The following is a 17229-nucleotide window of genomic DNA, read 5'->3' as shown; positions in this document are numbered from 1 at the left end:
ATAGGGTCTCACTAAATTGCTAAGGCTGGCCTTGAACTTTTGATCCTCCTGCCTCAATGAGCCTGTTTTTTTTTTTTTTTTTTTTTAAATCACCTGTTCATCTTGGAGTAATTTCAGATGTACTTACAGAAAAGCTGCAGAGGCAGTTCAAAGAGACCCTGTAAACTTTCCACCCAGTTCCGCCTAATGTTATGCCTTATGAAATCATGGTACATTTATTAAAACCAAGAAGCTAATATTGATACATCATTATTATTAAGTCCCAGACTTTAATTCTGAATATTTTAAAACCCCAGGATTCGTGATAGTTCATCCATAACTTCTTCAAGACACATCTCTAAAGTATAAGGTTACCTTTTCTGCTGCCCCAAATAAACTGTGGGTGATGCCTACTGGTACAGCTGAAAACGGCTGAGATATTCAGACAAAGATGAGCAAGAAAAGAGTTCTGGCTCATTTTGACATAGCCACAGACATGAATCACATACAGAAAAGGGATTTTTTCATTGTGCTAAGATAAAAACATGGATTTAGTGATTTTGAATCATTTTGAAGGATGTTCCAAACTACCAAAAAAATGAGTCAGTTTAGCAGAATACATACTTGCTGATCAAAACTCCAAAGACAGCCAGAGAATAACATGCTCACACACCACACACCTCACATTATTTAGAAAAGCATCTCATGAAGAAAATGAGGCACCGTGATTGCACTTACCACAGAACTGCAGGAAAAAGTAAGGGAACCGGAGAACCGAGAACCTGGCCCATGTTCACTAGCGATACAGAACCCCGGTCCATCTCGCTAGAGAACAAAGGCATCACTATGGGGACGCAACATTAACCTGTGGCCACACTCGCCTGCCTGCTGTCTGTTCTCCAACCACAGCCAGCAAGCCCCACTTGACCACAGCGGCTACACTGACGTCGCCCCTTCCCAATCAGAGGCTCCTTTCCACCACTCCTCCTCTGAGAGCAAAAGGAGCCCAGGAATTTTGTGGCTTACCTTCCAGTGGGCACCTGGACTTGACTCAACTTCAGCGCGGACAGGATCGCTTCTTATGTGGTGAACACTCGCCTCTATCCTGACTCATCAGTCTTTCCTGCGCCCCCAAAGTCTTACTCATCTGTGTCATACCAAAAGCACCTACCACCATGCAGCACACAGCTACTGAGCAGATGACTTTCAGATGGAGAAGGAGGTCACAGGGGGACATCACTTGCAGTGACTTGGATGCTTTTCACAAAACCATACAAATATAGAAATTCTGTTGCAGCCAGCCACTCATGTCACTCCACAAGTGTGGATGACCTCAGGACATAAGCCACGTGATCAGAACCCCAACCAACAGAGCAGCAGAAGGAAACCTCACCGCTGTCACAGGTGTGAGTCCAACACACAGGTGGGTAATCTGGCACTCGGAAGTTAAGACATTATAACAGAGCAAGCAGGCTGTAAGCTGGGGGAAGAGGTGACTTACCAGAGGTATAGGAAAATGTGTTGCATACTGCAGGTGGCGGAGGAGGTCATAATTAGATGGGAAAATCAACTCCCTCGGTTTTTCCCTCTTGGCCAACTTCTCTCCATTAAGTGACATTCTTCTGCCCAAGGAAGGGTTGGCGTTCTCACAGGACTCTCCAGGCATGGGAGAAAAAATCTAAGTCATGTAAAACAAATGTTGGAGATTATCAATGAAAGAGGGAAAAACCAACCCACAGAGCTACATTCCAGATCTCCACACACAAAAGAGGCTCCTGTAACAACACCCCTTCCTGCTTAACCACTGAGTAGAGAGCATGCAGAAATGTTGATTTCCACAAAATTCACATTCAGATCAGTAGGAATTTAGTAAAATCCTGTCCCACTTAGAAGTGAAAATGAAAACCATACAGAGGCTAAAAAGGGACCAATGTGACCACTTCCTGGAGGACCATAAAAGGAGAAGCTTTAGGGGTGTGTGTGTTCCCCTCAGGGCGACACTTGCTCCAGAAAGTGGGGACATCGCAGCAGCTAACTACTAAGACTAGCAAACAGCAGGCATCAGGGCCTCCCATGCACCCTAGACAATATGTCTTATAGAGTATCACACCAAGACTAGTGACTGTCACATCATCATTATCCTAAGACACAGAGAAGGATGAACCTACAGCTCCCGAGCACATAGCTGCTCAGACATGCACAGCAGAACAACAGGGACAGACACGATGAAACCACATGCATGCACTCCTGAGAGGTGACGACCTCAGGATGCACCAAGGAGTCACCCTTGGGTAGGAGGACAGCAAAATGGTGAACCGAGGGGAGACACTGCATGTGAAGTGTCCCTGGGGCCAGGGAGGAATGGGAAGAGCACACATCACAAGTGCACAAGTCACTCTGCGACACGGGCAAGAAACAAAAGGGTGGACACAAGCTGGCGAGAGGGGGTGGGCTGACTGTCGTGAGAAGCAAAGGCTGAACCTACTGGAAACTCCGAGCCAAAGTCGGCTTTAAAGTCACTCTTGTCTACTTCATCAAAAATGTGAGCGGTTCCTGGGTCAATGCCCATGTGCGCCATGATGCTCTGCTCCTGATGAGTGCCAGGGAGAGAGTACTGCTGTAAAGGCTGTGGTTCACAGAACACACTGAACAACAGCAAGCGCTGCGGCATCACCGCCCCCCCACCCCCCACGTTGTCTGCTCCCAGAAAACCTGAAGGAAGTTTTGAACATGCACAGCTTTGACGCCCATATCCCCTCCCCACCATGAGAAAGTTCTGTCATGGTATGTTGAGGGAAGGGCACACGGACTTCCTGATGGAAAACAAAGTGGCCGTGATTCCTCCCCTGGGTATCCCCAGTCAGAGGCCCAGCTTTCCTCAGCCAGAAAACCCAAGTTCATACCTATGACGTAATAACCCTGATACCCAAGGTCAGAAAAGGGAAAGTACAAGCTCAGAAAACATGCAAACAGGTCAAAGGACTTCAGTTTTTACCCTTATGCCTTCTTCTGGGTTCCAATTAAGATATAAAAGTATTTGTAATGAAACAAGAACTTTTAGAATTCTGTACCTTTAGGAAAACACCCTAAGAGTGTGAACTATAAACTCAAGCTTACAATTCTCACGCCAGGTTTTTAAAAGTACAAGTATAGGCACTATTTCAAACACACATAATGGTATATGACTAAACTCTTACAGAACCAACAGGAGACTTTATTTTAAGGAAGGGTTACTATTTCCCACTAATTCCAACTACCAGTTTCATATTTTTTATCTTGAAAATTTAAGTATATGGAGCAATATCCAAAATATCAGCACTTGGGCAGAAAATTATACAGTCATACAGCATAAAAGAACAATTTTACCATATTTTAAAAATTGAAAATAATTAATTGAAATGAAAATACGATGTGTTATGACTAACACAGAATCTCCCCTTATGCTTAAAAGGGTGACATAAGCAGTGAGTGGGGGAAAGAGGCTCCTTAGAATGGAAACTCAGCTGGGCCAAAACTCACTTGGGGATGCAACGCTAAAAGAAACCCAGACGCTGGGTCACCTAAAACTAGGAGCACATCTTTCCATCCCGTGAAAAATGTACGGCTGCCCAATCTGTTTATCAACAGCCTTCCAGTACATAAAGACCACTCTGGGAGTATAAACCAGAGTCCATATGCCCTTTCTGTCTGAGCAAAGAGAAGAGGCAGAGAAGCTTTGAGGAGAACACAGCCAAAAGCCATCACCCCACCATCACCAAGGTGACACCCTCTGATGGTGATTCCCGGCAGGGCTGAAGTCCGGCCCCTGCCCTGCCTCCAGCCCTACCTCCAGTTTCACCTCATGGTCCTTGGGATAGTGCTCGTCTACATTCTCCCCAGCGGGCGACCGAAGCCCAGTGGAGGCGGTGACGGACAGGTCCCCTCGAGATATGAGCGTGCACATGTAGGCATCATGGGAGAAGACGTCATGACGGATGAACTCACAGAAGAGCAGCACCAGGTTCACAAACTCCACCTTCTCGCACTCGCTGTTGGGGTCCGCTGTGGAAAAGCAGGCCCCGTTCCCAGGCTCAGCGGAGATGGCCAGGGGAAGGGCACCTCCCTGCCTCCCGTGCCCACCCTCCTTGTCACTGCAGGGTCTATGCAGCAATGGCATCCCCGCTGACGGGCAGGATGTGACTACTCGGCTCTGACTGGGAAGCAGTGCCAGTGTTCTGGGCACCCTTTAGATGCAACAGCAGAGGACCTTGCGGAATCCACCTCCAGGTAACAGAGGAAGGCCTAGCCAGCGCCCACCCAGCTCTTCTACTGAAAGAGGCCGTGGTTTCCTAATGTCCTGAGTGTGACTGGCATTTTGTGGGGCGTGTGTGCCCGTTTCCAAGAAACTTTATGATACACCACAATTAACATGGCATTTGGAAAGAAGCAGCAGCAGCAGACAAAGAATCAGAATTCACTGGAAAGAAAGGAACACAGAAAAAATGGAATAAAAAGGACACAAAGTTGGAGCCCTTACTCTTTTGTAAAATCTGCAACCAGTCTATTTAATTCACATTATGACTTTCAATGTTAAAACCACACTCTATGAAGCCAGGCAAGGTGGCACACACCTGTAATCCCAGCAGCTCAGGAGGCTGAGGCAGGAGGATCACAAGTTCAAAGCCAGCCTCAGGGGGCTGGGGATATAGCTCAGTTGGTAGAATGTTTGCCTAGCATGCACAAGTCCCTGGGTTCAATCCCCAGCACCACAAAAAGAAAAAATCAAAGCCAGCCTCAGCAACTTAGCAAGGCCCTAGGGAAGTTAGTAAGAACCTGTCTCAAAATTATAAATAAATAAATAAAAGAAATAAAAGAAACAAACAAGACTTGGGATGTGCTCGGTGGTTAAGTATCCCCAGGCTTCAATCCATAGCATTAAAAAAAAGAAAAAAAAAAGCCTGCACTCTATAAACCCATATAATAACCTGCACCTTTGGATAAGGTTAAAAAAATTTTAAAACTAAACATGCAAAGCTCAATCCCTGGTGCCAACAGGAAACAGATTTCTCCCAAGAGCTCTGGGCTGCACTCCTAGACCTAGATTCGAAGTGTTTCCTCTGGCCCCTACCACTCCAGAGACAGCAGCTTCTATGGGAAGGAGCCCAGCTAGCTCTCCAGGGGCAGAAAAAGCCACCCGGAACCAGCAGGGCACAGACCAGGGAGCCGGCTGGGGAGGGAGGAGCACCAGGGCCAAGGGCCCTCCCTGCTAACCTCCTGCCTGATGTGCCTCCCCCACTGGGTCCCCTGGGTCCTTCCCCTTCTCTGCTTCCTTTTCTGCTTGCTGTCTTCCAGCCACCCACTGGGCTCCAGGCTGGCTTCCCTACAGCCCAGAAAATCACTGTATAACTGAAAGGGAGCCGCTGGTCCCCAAGAACCTCAGCACAAGCCTCACACAACCCAAACAAGGCAGTCTTGCTGCTTTCCTTTCACTCCTCCGACTTCTCCCTTCCCTGACCCTTCTTTCCCGTCCACGGCTTTCCATGTTTTGCCATTTTCCTGTTGTTCCATCTCTATCTGCTGTAAGATCCTATCTGCTATGTTCTGCCTTATAAAAATCTCCAGATACATTGCGCCTACGTGGTAACACTAAACCTGAAAAGCACTGCCTACCAAAGTGTCCTGGGGGGAGTGGGAGGAAATGCCACAAACCCTCAATTCCTCACCAACAATAAAAGTAAAAGACAAAGCCAGGCAGATGGCACACACCTGCAGCCCCAGTGACTGGGTGACTAGGTAGAATTGGAGGTTGTACACTAGCCACAGCAACTTAGTGAGAACCTGTCTCAAATATAAAAATTTTTCAACGTGGGCGAGGATGTAGCTCAGTGGGCAAGCACCTGTGGACTCGATCCCCAGCACCAGAGAGAGAGAGAGAGAGAGAGAGAGAGAAAGAGAAATAGCCTGAGACTGAAAATCCAAGAAACGGTGGTATCATGAATGTAGCCAACCATCTTTATAAATTTTTCCTTGTATCAAGGCTCTAGTTAAAGTATGGTTAATTTTCTTCACTTTTGAAGAGCAAGAGTTGGAATGTTGGAAAATTTAAGAAAACAGGTTAAAAAAATAAAAATTTCTGATTAAGATACACAGGTAAACGTCATAGCTCCTGTTTCTGAAAGATATAGAAAGGAGAAACAGTACACTGAATTTAAGGAAGTGAGGTGACTTAATTTTTAAGTTATTAAAATCTAAAAATTTAAAGTATTTGATGCTTGACTGATTTTAAAATTGGCTAAAAGTTTCCACTAAATAAATGATACTAAATTCTGTTTAGTAACACATTCATGATATTCAGTTCCAAGAACTTTTGATAAGATAGGAATAAGAAGTGGGGAGGGTCGAACCTTACTGAGAAGCAAAGGCCTTTTTTACTTACACAATGAGGGGGCCTGTGTATCCAAAAACCTTAGCAGAACATTCTGGAAAACAGGCAAACTAGAGCCAGCAAGGGAAGCAGAAGAAATGGACTCCTTCTCATCTAGGACTTCTGATTCGCCACATCTCTACAGGTGAAAAATAAACAAGCACAGGAGTTACACAGGGCAAGTGCAGTCACAGCAGATCATGACTCTGTTCTGTAACCAACATTTGAGCTTTAAAACACGTACAGTTAACTGAGATTTCTGCACTTACCTGAATATCATCCATCATAAGTAAATATGATTTCTAAAAGCTGGGGAGAATTACCTAGAACAAGTCAACTGGTCTCACAGAACACCATGCCTGGGTCTGCAAGTCTGCACAGCACTGCAGGAGCACCCACAGAGTGCCCAGCTCGGTATGGCAGGCCGTGCCCTAGCCATAAGCAGAATGGCTGACCATATTCTGAGCTGGTCGTTAAATAACTCAGTTTGAGCGGACTCTGAAGTTCCTGCCATATGTTACTGGGTCTGGTTCCTTTGCATCTGTGTTCCCACCTTGAGGGTTTACTGCGCTTGGAGGCATCAGACGAGAAAGCAAACACTGCTCCTAAAAGATTCTTCTGCTTGTTCATCACATTTCTCCACTAAGATGGCCTAGGACCTCTGGGAACTTCCCAGCTTCACGCTGACACTTCAAGAAGGTGTCTAGCTTTCACATTCTTGTTTTTTTTTTTTTTTTAAGTTGTCAATGAACCTTTATTTTATTTATTTATTTATGATGCTGAGACTTGAACCCACACACATGCTAGGCAAGTGCTCTACCACTGAGCCATAACCCCAGCCCTTAGCTTTCACAATCTTAATGAATTTAAAAGGTGATCAAAAAAAAAAATTTAGAAGAAATCAAAATCTCATTTTCTATTCTTTTGATATCCCTGATTCTTCCCATTTCATCATTCATTAATATTAACACAATTAAATATTAATTAGATTATCATTTCCCCAGTCTATCCTTTTTGCAAAAGTCACGTTGTAAAGATCATAATGATCATGAGAAATGGATTATTCCTAAACACTGCTGGGAAGAACACTTTTAGATGTAGATACACTTAGGTCTGTTAAAAGTGCCAAGTAGTCTGCTTGTGAATCTCTTCAAAGTGATGTGTCTCCGTGAGCATGTGCATTACAGAACACTAGGAGGAGAAAGACCGTGTCAAAAGAAAGCCATCGAAAAGGAGCCATGAAGTATTTGGGAAACTTGGCTTTGCTTCCTGATGTTGACTCATGCAGTTCAACATGTAGAGAAAAGGCAACTACAGGTTCTTCTGGGCCGGCCCGTGGGGAACGGGGTCTGCTGGCCTCGCATGACCCCACTGAGCCCCACCTCCAGCAATGAGATCAGCTCTCGATGAATGAATGGCTTTCTCAGGGGAAGGAGAGATGCTCTTCTTCCCATTTCACGTGTTAGTGCTAGTGAACTGAAAGGGTGGGGAGAATGAAGCTAGAGCCATGACATGTATCTAGATATTGCGGGGGGGGCAGGGCCAGGGCATGAGAGGCATCTGGATATGGGGCTCATGCCCCTGGCTGCTGTGGAGGGCAGCAGAGAACAAGAGAGGAAGCAGGGGTGAGGCAAGAGGGGCCAGCAAGCCATCCAGGTGAGGGACGCTGGTCCTCTCCAGATCACACACACGCTCCCTGTGGCACCGGCTCAGGTGCACATATAGGAAAGATGAGTCACAAGAAAGCTTTCCTTCAACAGAGGCTGTCGCGTGCTGGTGGAGTTGGCTTTGATTGTCCTTTGTCATCTATAACACAGCTTTAATGGCAGAACATGTGTTAAATAGCAGCTCTGGAGGCTGAGTCAGGAGGATTCCGAGTTCAAAACCAGCCTCAGTAATGGCGAGGTGCTTAGCAGTGAGACCCTGCCTCTAAGTAAAATACAAAATAGGGCTGGGGATGTGGCTCAGTGAGTTCAATCCCTGATACAAAAAAAAAAAAAGAAACAATGTAAATTGATCTCTCTGACCTCATAATCATAACTGCTTCAAGAAAGGATTTCCAAATCCACTAAAATATAATGTAGGTTTAAATGTCCTAGAAGTCGGTGTGCCTCAAGCACACTTGTGTGTGTGTGCGTGCGTGCACGCTGCAAATATCTCAGCCTTAGAGGGAGAGACTCCAATCTTCTAAACCTGTGGTGAAGTTTTTGAATTAGTCCCAAATACCCATCCCTGGCCGCACCAACCTACAGAGCGCCTGCTACGGACTCCTCCTTAGGCACATCTAAACATCCTCCCTTTTTTCCTCAGAAGAAAAGAAAATGAGAGAACATGAAAGAGAAAAAGCATCCCCCCTCCACGTGATATGCAGGCCACAGCATCAACAGGTAGGAAGGAGAAGGACCTACCTCGGCCTCGATCTCCGCTTGCCTCTTCTCCAGGAGTTTGGCTACAGCCATGGCCCTGTGCTTGCCTGACCGTTTGCAGCTCACGGCCCATTCACACAGCAGCGTCACCACGGCTTCATCATTGGGGGCGACCTAAGGACAGAGAGACACAGGCACCGCCACATCAAATGAAAGGTTTGCCCCACTGACCATCAGGAGGCAGGCAACGGAGGCCAACAAGCTCGAGGCCTTCTTCCCATAATTTACTGCAGGAGTTTCAGAAAATGCCTCCAAATCATTTTTAATCAAAGCATAAAAACTTAGGTAACAGGAAGAAGATCACTTACTAAGAAACTGCCTACACTGGATGGGTGACAATTCCAGAACAGGCAACCTCGCAGCTGCCTTGGCATGCACGGGGTCACATGCTAGAACTCAATCTCACATCCAAACAGAAAGAGAAATGACTGCTGGCCCCATGAGCAGCTGCTACCAAGTCAGGCCGCCCATGTTGCAGTCAACACCTAGGACCTCTGTCGCCGGCTCATGGCCTTCAAAACTCTACCAGGCTGGGTGACTGAACAGCCGGCACAATGAGGAATCAGAAGGACAAACCAGAGGAGGACTGGAAGGCTGACAAAGACCCACTGCACCAGAAACAGCCATCTGGACAGTGGCACACCAAGAGAACCGGCAGCTAAAGCAGACCTGGTCCACACCGCAGCCTGGGTCCACCCGGGGCTCAGCACGGCGCCCAGAACCACTGCCAGCCTAGGAATGGACCACAGGGATAGAGGACAAGGGGACTTAAGGCCCAAGTGACATGAATTCTCACTGGGGTGGAGGTGAGGGTGGTGACAGCAGAGAGACAGTGCTTCCATGCAACCAGTCCTCTCCTTTCCATGTCCCCACACCAAGCAATGGGACACTGGCTACAAGGTGTCAGCATCCCCAGGTGTGACCGTCATACTGGACAGACAATCACAATGTCAACAACCCCCACCACACGAGAGGGTGGCAACATTATAGAATCCACAACTCAAGTAAGATGGCGACATAGTTATGAGCACACTCTCTACAAGAGTGTGTACACACACACACACACACACTCCTCAGCCCAACCCTGCCTCTGTAGGCGTGTGGATTCTGAGAGGTCATCTGAGAATCCCCGACCAGCTTTCAACACTATCGAACAATTCAGAACAAAAATAAGTTCATCCCAAGACTCTTTTTCATCCTATCCTAAATTTGATCATTTTAACATGTGGACTCAGAACAAAGAAATAAGTTACCAGGGGCTGACACCTCCAAGGGAGCTCTGGGCCTCTTAATTTAACACAAGGGAAATAATTCAATTAAATACAAAGCTTTTCGGGACAACATTTAAAAAAAAAAAAAAAGTAAACTGTAAAGGTCTTCTGCCATAGAAATATAAAAGTCAAGAGTTATCCTAAATCCTGCTATTTGTTTTTATTAAGCAGCAATTGCATCATGCTCACATTTTTTAACTACCCCCATCTTCAAAATCAGATAAAAACTGTTACAACATAACACAGGACTGTACTTGCTGCAGAGCCCAGCACCTCCTCCGGCCAGCCCGGAGGGCCTGCAGACTTTATTTTGTTAACCGTTTTCCCACTGAGGGCCCCACGTGAGATTGAACACTCATTACCAGGGGGAGAGAGCAGCATGGGGCTCTGCACATGATCGGTGGCATCGCTGGGGCTGGGAGGAGGACCAACGGCTTCACACTGTTGAATGAACTGCACGAGTTACGAGAACACCCCATGACCACAAGCCTGGGGGAGCCAAGCAGCAGCCATGTGGCCCCGCTATCTTTTCAGGAAATGCAAATACACATTCACTCATCACGTGCACCACTGTGAAGATCAGCAAGCTAAGCACTCTGTGCCCATGGCATGGAAATGATGCCTGGCAGCCAGAGGAAGACCCGTCGACCTGGGCACCCAGATGCTAAGGAGATCCTCAGGTACCGCAGGGGACAGGAAGGCTCAGTTCTTCACCCTGAAAGTCACACTCCTCGGACATCGGAACCAAGAGCCCACACAGAGCTGAGCTGGGCGATCAGTGGGAGATTCAGCCAGGGGAAAATTTTGCACAGGGTGTGCTGTGAAGTGCACCTGTGGACAGTCATACTGAGGACACAGGTTAATCCACATGCAGAGACTGTGGATTTTCATTTTATGCTTCCATGACGTAGAAGAAAAGATACTATTGTATGTCAAAGAAAGAAAAATGTAAAGGGGCCTTGGAGGAAAAAATCTAAGATAAACAGAAATAAATGTAAAGAAAAGCAAAGCAAACCTACCTAAACCCAGTGAGATCTAACACTCCCTGGGGCCTCGAGGGACGAGCAAAGTTCCACTGTAGAGGGGAAGCTACCTTCTGTCCATTTACACAGGTGACCTCTGCTCATTCTCACAGCCACAGAAACTGGGGAAGAGAAGCCCAGGCTGAATCCACGCCTGTGGCCCAGGACTCACCTCTGGGCTACTGCAACACCCCTTGCTGAGGAAGGTCCCAGCACAGCTCCACCTGCTGTCCCACAAACTCTGACACCTATGGACCCCACACTCAGCTCGTCCTCCCTCTAGAGTCCCTCTCCCCCATGTGCCTTCTCTTAGACAAATGGCACCATCTTCAGGCCAGGAAGCTGGTGTCCTCTCCCTTAAAAGCTGCACCCCAGTTTCACTGAGGTCCCCATGCCATGCCAGGCCTCCTCTGGGCCACGTCGGCTGCTCTTCCCCCAGAGTGTAACAGCGCTGTCCTCCTCACTGCTCTCAGCTCTGGGGTTCCTGCTGACCAAGTGCACAGAATGCCACCCCATGTCACATGCTTTGTGGCATATGTGACTGCCTAAAGTTTCTCTTCACCTGAGTCTAATTTTCCAGTGCATTCCCTCAAGGATAGCAAGTGGCAAGAAGGCAGGACTGGCTCCTCACTGCCCTCCTTCACACCTGCACACCCGACCTCGCACGGGCCACCAGTGAACGAGGCTTCCAGGCCTCTGGTGGAAATGCCAGGAGTGAGTCCCCCTCCCCCACCCCCCGGCTGCATCAGGAACGCCCAGTGAGAGCTATGGTGCTGTGATGAACAAGCGCATTCTAACTGGGGCAAATTCTGGGTTACTCTAGGGCATAATCCCACAGCAGCTCCTGGTGCGTAACAAGGTACCACAGAGCATGGCAACTTCTGCAGCAGTCACGCATGTCCAGTCAGCTCGCTCGGATCTATGGATGGTGTTTCTGGACATGCAAGAAAAACCTAGAGACATTTTTTTTTCTCTCCTAAATCAGAAAATGTCACCCTTTAGGTGTTCTGTCGTTCAAAGAAACTTCAACCCATCTCATTAAAAAAAAAAAAACCAAACCTATCTACCTGAATTACAATAACTGCAGTGCCCTTTCACCTTTTCAGGCCCCTATTCCATTGAATCTGCAAGGCCACGAAGCTACATTAAATTAGCAAAATTATTTTTGAGAATTGCTACAAGTGATTACAACAGTGATTTATACAAAGTGCTAAATATGAGCTGAAATTACACAATCTTCCAATTTTTAAAAAAAAAAATTTTAGTTGTAATTTGACACAATATCTTTATTTTATTTATTTATTTTTAATGTGGTGCTGAGCATTGAACCCAGGGCCTCACCCATGCTAGGCAAGTGCTCTACCACTAAGCCACAGCCCCAGCCCCTAATCTTGCAATTTTTAAAGACTGGATTTCACCTCCTCATTCTTAAAAATGCTTGAGAAAAATATCTACAATGTGTGGATGTGTGGCTTTGTTTTTTTATACTCTTGTATATTCCCCACGTTTTGAATGAGAAAATATTGCTTCTATACCAAAGAAATCAAACATATATGTGTGCATGTAAATATATACAATATGTATTATATATATTTTCAACATCTGTGGTTCAATATCCTTGTATGCTAATTCAAAATACAAAATATGTCTACATTTTTTTTTAACAAAACTCCAGATGGCTTTTAAAACAGATGGACTAGAATTTAAAAGACTCTGAGAAAACAGTTGTTGTCATTGTTGTTTCTTAAGGAACTTTTAAAAGTAAAATTGCACAAAAATTTCAGACATTTTTTTTCTAACGAATAAAAAAATAAACGGGTGCAAATTAAAAAACTAATGGAGAAACAGGTGGAAAGTTGGAATAGAAAGACAGGTAGTTAGTTGTTGACTATTGTAACAATCCAGTGATTTAAATCAACTCGATCTTGCCTGCCTCTGGGTCTCCACCACCCTCTGCACACTGAAGGGAATTAGTTCACAAAATGTGCACAAGAATTCTGCTGATGGGCTTCTGTCCTAGACAACAGCTGGAATAATCCTAAAAACCCGGTGGATGTGAAAAGGCCAGTGATCTCAGGCACTCAGCACAGGAACAGGCCCTGCCTGCCCCCTGAACACGCCAGACGTGGCCAGGGGCAGAGGGTGGTGTGCTGGAAAACAAGCCCAGTGAGGTGAGCACCAGGATCCCAAGCCCTGAGAAAATACTCTAAACCTGGCCCTTATATCCCTGAAGTTCACATTCTAGAGGGAAAAGCCTAAAAGATGACTACCTACAAAGCAACAAGAAAACGAACTGTGCGAGAAGGAAGGAATTGAGTCCCCATGCCTGCTGTGTCTTAGAGGGTACCAGCATCCCCCTGTCCCAGCACACTGACGTCTGAGAACTGGACGGGCAGATGGGCCTGCAGACGACCGGCCACGGCAGCCATCACAATCACTGAATACCAAGAATTAGGTGAATTAAGAAAATCAGTGACGGAACCACTGAGAAACACTGTCGAAAAAACTCAGCTTTGTAAAATAGAAAATTCTAGCACAGAAATTTTGTCTTCACAGCAACTGTGCCTATAAAAATCTAAACATTTCAAAATTCATTTTGAACCCATAAGTATTTTCCAGTATTGGCCAGATCCCAAGACTGCGCAGTCCTCTCCTCTCTGAATATCAAGAGGCCTGCCTGCAATACCGACCTGTCCTCAGGACCCTGGAAGGGACAGAGAAGCCAGAACAGAGGAACGTACGTACACTAGCTTCTCAGAAGATCACACTGGAAACACGGGTGGCATTACACTTATCTGAAGGCACAAGATATGGGTAGATTTTTATTACCAAAAAATAGCTGAAAGTTATAAAAATAAATATAACTCTACCATTGTTTTTCAAGATATTGTCCCATTCAAGCCTTTTTTCCCAAATCTTCAAAGGGTTTGTTTCAATTTGAAATGGACTTGACAAGAAGCCTCATCCAGATCTCACTAGTTATAACAATAAGGAGAATGCCTGGCTCCAAAGTCAGTCCCAGGACACACTCACTATTAGAGATGGGAAATGATAAACCCCAAGACAGTGCAGCCTGGGAAAGGGAGTAGGAAAGAAAGCCACCCACTGACAGCTTTCCTGTCTTCCAAGGTGAATCCTTTCCAGAGTCTGGCCACAGGTGGGGAGAAGGTATTTCATCCAACCTAGAATAATCCTCAGGAGGCTTTCATCTCTCCCAAGATAAATCCTCTCCACATGCTGGCCACAGACCCCTCAACCCTACACCCAAATTCCTGAGTGCCCAAACTGACACGTTCCCTAAACCACCTCTCAGTATAACCTATATAGCCCAAACTCCTCTGCTGGCCAGCAGCTCATTTTCAACCAGGAAAGTGGGTCCATTGGAGGTGTGATCCTGTTCCCGAATAAAAGGCTGAGATGGAGTTTGTGTCCAGCCTGGTCCTTTCCTAACTCCATGAGGAACTTAGCATGGGGACCGACGTTCATCACCCCACGCAGACGCCTCACATTCTACACTGCTCGGCACCAACTTTTCAAACATTATTAAATAAACCAGGTGCAGTGGCGCACGCCTGTAATCCCAGCAACTCAGGAGGCTGAGGCAGGAGGATTGCAAGTTTAAGAACAGCCTCAACAATATAGTGAGATCCTGTCCCAAAATAAAAAGTACAAAGGAGCTGGGGATTGGCACAGTGGTAAAGCGCCCCTGGGATCAATCCCAGGACCAAAACAAAACGAACAAAACTATTAGACAAGCAAGGCCCTGTGCTCAATCCCCAGCCCCACAAATTTTTTGAAATGTTTTTTTATCATTTTTCTGTGTGTGTGGCACTGTGGATGTGCCTTGTCCATGCCAGGCAAGGGTTTTACCACTGAGGTACAGCCCCAGCCAAAATGACTAAATAAACTTTAGACAACTTTCATTTGCCAGGTAGGTACTATCTTACAAATTCAAATAATGGTCAAAGATCAAAGGATATCATCATTTCAATTACAAAGCTAAAATTAATTCTCACTCTATAAACAACTCTTTAAAATATAAAGTTCCTTTTCTTTAGAACCATTAGTAACTTTATGAAGTGAAATTCAACCAGTGTATCATAACACATAATAACATCAAGACAGGAACTTGAGATACCGTACTAGCTCAAGACGGAAACCAGGAATATCCCTTGCCTTCGAAGAGACGGTCATCAAGGGGAACAAATGCATGAGGATGCAGGTATTTGGATGCACAGAAGGACAGGAAAATCATCTCAGGAAGACAACAGCATTCAACAGGACTAGGGAGTGAGACTGGAGGGAATTACTCAATTATTCCCTTACAGAGTGGCTTTCTAGAAAAGCCTTGAAGAATCAGTTAAACTTCAAGTACCGGTGAACAAGAGGGGGGTAGGCAGAGGAACACCTCACCCTGTGGCCTAGCCAGCCAAGGTCTAACCCTGGGACCTCTGGAGGAATGTTCCGAGATGGCAAAGGCACCTACAGACGAGCCCATCACAGTGCCCCACGAGAGTGACCCTCTGGATGTGGGTCTGGGATTGGCAGTGAAGACTCCGGGCCACTCTGAACAGAAGGGAGAAAATCTCTCTATCAGGGATGCACTAGTTATAACATGCTGAGGTCAGTCTTCTTGATGCTAAGGGAACACAGAGGCGCCCTCACCAAATAAAATCGCCTATTTATCTGTTGATTCAAAATGGGTTTTCTGAAATATTTATAGCTCATTCTAGTCATAACTAAACAAAATTAAGGAATTTATAAATGTCCAAAACAGACACAACAAAAATTATGAAAACTGAACATTACTGATCTTTAACATAAACTTTTTAAGTCACTTCTAATGAAAATTTAAAATATAAAATAACTTTGTGTGGATTTAATTGTCAAAATTACTAATGTCGATAACAGCAGATTTTCAGGTGACATTAAGCTAACTTGTAGAGAACACTCAGCTCAGGGACGGCACTCCTGCCACAACATGGCCCTTGGGACATTAACCACAGGTGGAATCCCACTTGTCCATCAAGAGGACCAGGGAAGGCGATGGTGCCCTTCCTCTGGGCTATACCCTAAGCTTCTCTGGACTCTCCTGACACTACCCTCAGCACGCACAGCTCACATGTGCCTCCCAGGTAATCGGCACCTTCCACAGCTTGGCCAGGGGCCTTTATCTGCAGCCAGTGGCTACAGAGACTCTGGGGAGGTCCTGACACCTGCTGAGGCACAGCAGAGACTGGTAACCAAAGGACTTCACCACCCCAGACATGCAAAGGAGGGTGGGGTCTTGAGGGCAGTCATAGCAGCGCTCCACGCTGGTACCTCACAGTAAGTAGAAATTCCTGGGCGCTCCACAGGGTGCATCCCCCGGTGTGCATGCGCACACAAGCACGCTGGGGGCCTGGAAATGGGGTGGAGGGCACACATGGGACTGCAGCACACAGAGGTAAGAAAAGAACACCCAACTACGGAGTCTAACCCTGGCAGCAATTAAAAACCTGCAATCATGACAATAGCCACAATTTTAAATTTCCAACCACAGGGAGTGGCGGTAGTAATCATAGAAATGTATTGAAACAAATGTGTACCAGAAGTACGAAAGATGCATATAAGTGTGTGAAGGTCAATCATTTCAGCCATTGAATGAGTATATATGGATTGTAAATGTGGGAAAACTGGTATATGATAAAAAATGAAACATCTGAAGAAAAAGAAACTACTTACCGAGCAGGTTCTGGGTGTTTTACATACATATACTCTTTAATCTTAGCAACAAACTTGGAAGCTGCTGTTGCTACTTCCATTTTACAGATAATTGAAACTAGATTATGTAAGTAAGGTGGGCAAGAGTACCAGGCGACAAAGAGGAAGGCCAGGAGTCCCGGCTACTAAGCCCACACTTCCTGCCACACTCAGAGCTTTCTTCAGTCAGGGTCACGTGAAGCACGGACAGGATCCCAGTTACACTGAAACCCTCCCAGTGGCTCATACAGACCTGGGTGAGCGGCAGCCCAGCCCCGCCAATGCATGTGGCCACTGCCACCCTCTGGCCCAGCCCTGGCTTCGACCTCTCCAGGGATAGGCTAGACCTCTAACCTACTGACACAGACGTGAGGGCCGAGGAGTGA

General features: G+C 46.2%; 1 protein-coding gene across 6 annotated transcripts in view; it reads right to left on the bottom strand.

The window, feature by feature from the left end:
* The window catches only part of Med12l (mediator complex subunit 12L), a 266032-nt gene that overhangs the window by 179166 nt on the left and 69637 nt on the right, over positions 1–17229 (bottom strand). For 3 of the 6 annotated variants that reach the window (XM_058574923.1, XM_058574927.1, XM_058574924.1), the window contains exons 12-16: positions 8791–8922; positions 6395–6521; positions 3806–4020; positions 2465–2569; positions 1481–1657 (exon numbers count right to left, since the gene is read on the bottom strand). In XM_058574923.1, the coding sequence (XP_058430906.1) occupies positions 1481–1657; positions 2465–2569; positions 3806–4020; positions 6395–6521; positions 8791–8922 (756 nt within the window). The remainder of the gene's footprint in view (positions 1–1480; positions 1658–2464; positions 2570–3805; positions 4021–6394; positions 6522–8790; positions 8923–17229) is intronic. The other 3 variants (XM_058574925.1, XM_046431221.2, XM_058574926.1) reach the window with 2 other exon arrangements.

This window comes from Marmota monax, unplaced genomic scaffold (genome assembly GCF_021218885.2).
Source record: "Marmota monax isolate L192 unplaced genomic scaffold, Marmota_monax_Labrador192_F-V1.1 WCK01_AAM20220418_F8-fsc00022, whole genome shotgun sequence".
Lineage (NCBI taxonomy): Eukaryota > Metazoa > Chordata > Mammalia > Rodentia > Sciuridae > Marmota > Marmota monax.
The sequence above is the reverse complement of the archived record's forward strand: the minus strand, read 5'-3'. Positions and strand labels throughout refer to the sequence as shown.